Source organism: Chaetura pelagica, unplaced genomic scaffold (assembly GCF_000747805.2).
Source record: "Chaetura pelagica isolate M959 unplaced genomic scaffold, ChaPel_1.0 scaffold610, whole genome shotgun sequence".
NCBI lineage: Eukaryota > Metazoa > Chordata > Aves > Apodiformes > Apodidae > Chaetura > Chaetura pelagica.
Genome location: NW_009951801.1, coordinates 346,492 through 349,369, shown reverse-complemented (window position 1 = coordinate 349,369; position 2,878 = coordinate 346,492). Strand labels below are relative to the sequence as shown.

Here is a 2,878-nt window from a genome sequence, read left to right as displayed (position 1 = left end):
GGAGGGGCGGACAGACGGACAGACACCGGTGCCAGCATCTGTCCCCTGACCCCAGGTGGGGAGGGGGCTGCATTTCTCCCCCCTCCCGGGGGTCCTGGTGGCAGCTGAGCCCAAGCTCCAGCTCAGCCCCTCACGGTCCTGCTGTCCCCCCCCCCAGCAGAACAGCCTTGGGGAGGGGACAAGCAAGAGCAGAGACCCCCAACAGCCCAGCCCACCTGTCCCATGAGTGAGGGACTCACAGGACCCCCGACCACTCAGGGGCCCCAGCACACAAGGCCCCAGGATATTTTAACTGATGTTTTATTGGAAACGTTAAATACTGGGGGTCCGGCCCCAGGCGGGGCTGGGGGGGCAGTGGGGGCCCCTCCTCACGCATGCTCCTCAGCCAGCTTCTCTGCCTTGGCCACCGCCTCCTCGATGGGCCCCACCATGTAGAAGGCCTGCTCTGGTAGGTGGTCATACTCGCCTGAGGGGAGACACTGCTTCAGTGGGGAGAGCAGGGGGTCCCCAGCTCCCTCCGGGCCCCCTCAGGGGCCAACTCACCTGCCAGGATCTGCTTGAAGCCCTTGATGGTCTCCTTCAGCGGCACCAGCTTGCCCATGTGGCCAGTGAAGACCTCGGCCACCTGGAAAGGCTGTGACAGGAACCGCTGGATTTTGCGTGCCCGGGCGACTGTCAACTTGTCCTCCTCGGAGAGCTCGTCCATACCCAGGATAGCAATGATGTCCTGCAGGGACTTGTAGTCCTGCAGGAGGGGAGAGAGGGGGTTGAGTTGCTAGTGGTGGACTTTGTGCTCCCCCAGATCCCTTGCAGGGGCTGCCCTGGTCCCCTCACCTGCAAGATCTTCTGCACCCCTCGGGCCACATCATAGTGCTCGGGGCCCACGATGTTGGGGTCCATGATGCGGGAGGTGGAGTCCAGCGGGTCCACGGCCGGGTAGATGCCCAGCTCGGCAATGGCGCGGGACAGCACCGTGGTGGCGTCCAGGTGGGCGAAGGTGGTGGCAGGAGCAGGGTCTGTCAGGTCATCAGCAGGCACGTAGATGGCCTGGGAAGGGAGCAGGGGACGGTGGGAGTGGAGGGCTGGTGGGCATGAGGAGGGCACAGGAGGGTCGGCCCTGCCCTCACCTGCACTGAGGTGATGGAGCCCTTGCGTGTGGTGGTGATCCGCTCCTGCATGGTGCCCATGTCGGTGGCCAGGGTGGGCTGGTAGCCCACAGCAGAGGGGATTCTCCCCAGCAGGGCAGACACCTGAGGAACGCGGAACAGGTGAGGGGCTGTGCAAGGGGGGGAGCCGGGCTTGGCCCTCCCTGGCACCCAGCACCAACCTCAGAGCCCGCCTGGGTGAAGCGGAAGATGTTGTCGATGAAGAGCAGCACATCCTGACCCTCCTGGTCCCTGAAGTACTCGGCCACCGTCAGTCCTGTCAGGGCCACTCTGGCACGGGCGCCTGGGGGCTCATTCATCTGCCCATAGACCAGGGCAACCTGTGGGCAGAGCCCCAGTGTGGGCACAGCGCTGCTCCACTGCACCCGGGACCCCCGGACACCCCCAGAGGCAGCGCACCTTGGAGGTGGCGTCTTTCAGGTTGATGACCCCGGACTCAATCATCTCGTGGTACAAGTCGTTGCCCTCACGGGTTCGCTCCCCCACGCCGGCGAACACCGAGTACCCACCGTGCGCTTTGGCCACGTTGTTGATCAGCTCCATGATCAGCACCGTCTTGCCAACACCAGCACCCCCAAACAAACCTGTGGGAAAGAGGAGACCAAATCACCCCGAGCCATCCTCACTGCCCATGCTGTCTTCCCTCACCCCTTTCCTCCTCAGATCAATAAATGTGGCTTCAGCCAGCTCAGAAGAACGAAAGTCAAATGGTTACTCATCAGCGAAGGAAACTGCTGCAGCCCTGGAGGGGCTGGTGGGTGCCCCCCTCCCCGGACACCCCATGTTCCTCTGGGACCAACGTACCGATCTTGCCACCCTTGGCATAGGGAGCCAGAAGATCCACCACCTTGATCCCTGTCACCAGGATCTCCTGCTCAACGCTCATCTCCACGAACTCGGGGGCTTCAGCGTGGATAGCAGCAAACCTGGGGGTGGAGAGGCACAGTCCTGACCCTCGGCCACAGTGCCAGGGGGAGACCACAGGGGTCCCTGCTGGTGGCCCAGGGCAAGGCTGGTGCTGCAGCCCCGGCAGCACCTGCCCCCCCAGCCACCAGCTCCTGGCCATGGTGTCACTCACTGTTTGGTCGTGATGGGGCCCCTCTCGTCGATGGGCTCCCCAATGACATTCATGATCCTACCCAAGGTCTCAGGGCCCACAGGGATGCGGATGGGAGCGCCCGAGTCCAGCACCTTCTGTCCCCTCACCAGCCCCTCCGTCCCATCCATGGCGATGGTGCGCACTGTGTTCTCCCCTGCCAAGGCCCAAGGACAGTGTCACAGCAGAGTCCCCGGCTGCAGCTGCTGGTGGCCTCCCCAGGCCTTGCCAAGACCCAGGGACAAAATAGCACAGAGAAAAAACAAGTCTAGCCCACACTCAGGCAGCAGAGTCCCCGGCTGCAGCTGCTGGTGGCCTCCCCAGGCCTTGCCAAGACCCAGGGACAAAATAGCACAGAGAAAAAACAAGTCTAGCCCACACTCAGGCTGCTGCACTGGAGACCAGAGCCCTGTGGCAGCCATTTTCCTTCCCCTCAGATCGAAATCCGTGGCTTCAGCAAGCTCAGGAGAACGAAAGTCATGGAAATACATCATCACAGGAGGAGCCTCCCCTGCTCTGCTCTGCTCTGCGGCAGATGCTCACCTAGGTGCTGGGCCACCTCCAACACCAGCCGCGTCTCTCTGCCCTGCACCTCAAGGGCGTTCAGGATGGGGGG

General features: G+C 63.1%; 1 protein-coding gene across 1 annotated transcript; it reads right to left on the bottom strand.

The window, feature by feature from the left end:
- Positions 1-286: 286 nt before the first annotated feature.
- Positions 287-2,875, bottom strand: ATP5B (ATP synthase, H+ transporting, mitochondrial F1 complex, beta polypeptide; the record flags this gene model as incomplete). The annotated part of the gene is made up of 9 exons (XM_010007708.1): positions 287-466; positions 544-745; positions 835-1,047; positions 1,128-1,250; positions 1,328-1,486; positions 1,566-1,750; positions 1,971-2,092; positions 2,245-2,419; positions 2,806-2,875. Coding segments are annotated over 9 exons (1,347 nt in total), but the record flags the coding sequence as incomplete, so codon positions are not given.
- Between the last annotated feature and the right edge of the window lie 3 nt (positions 2,876-2,878).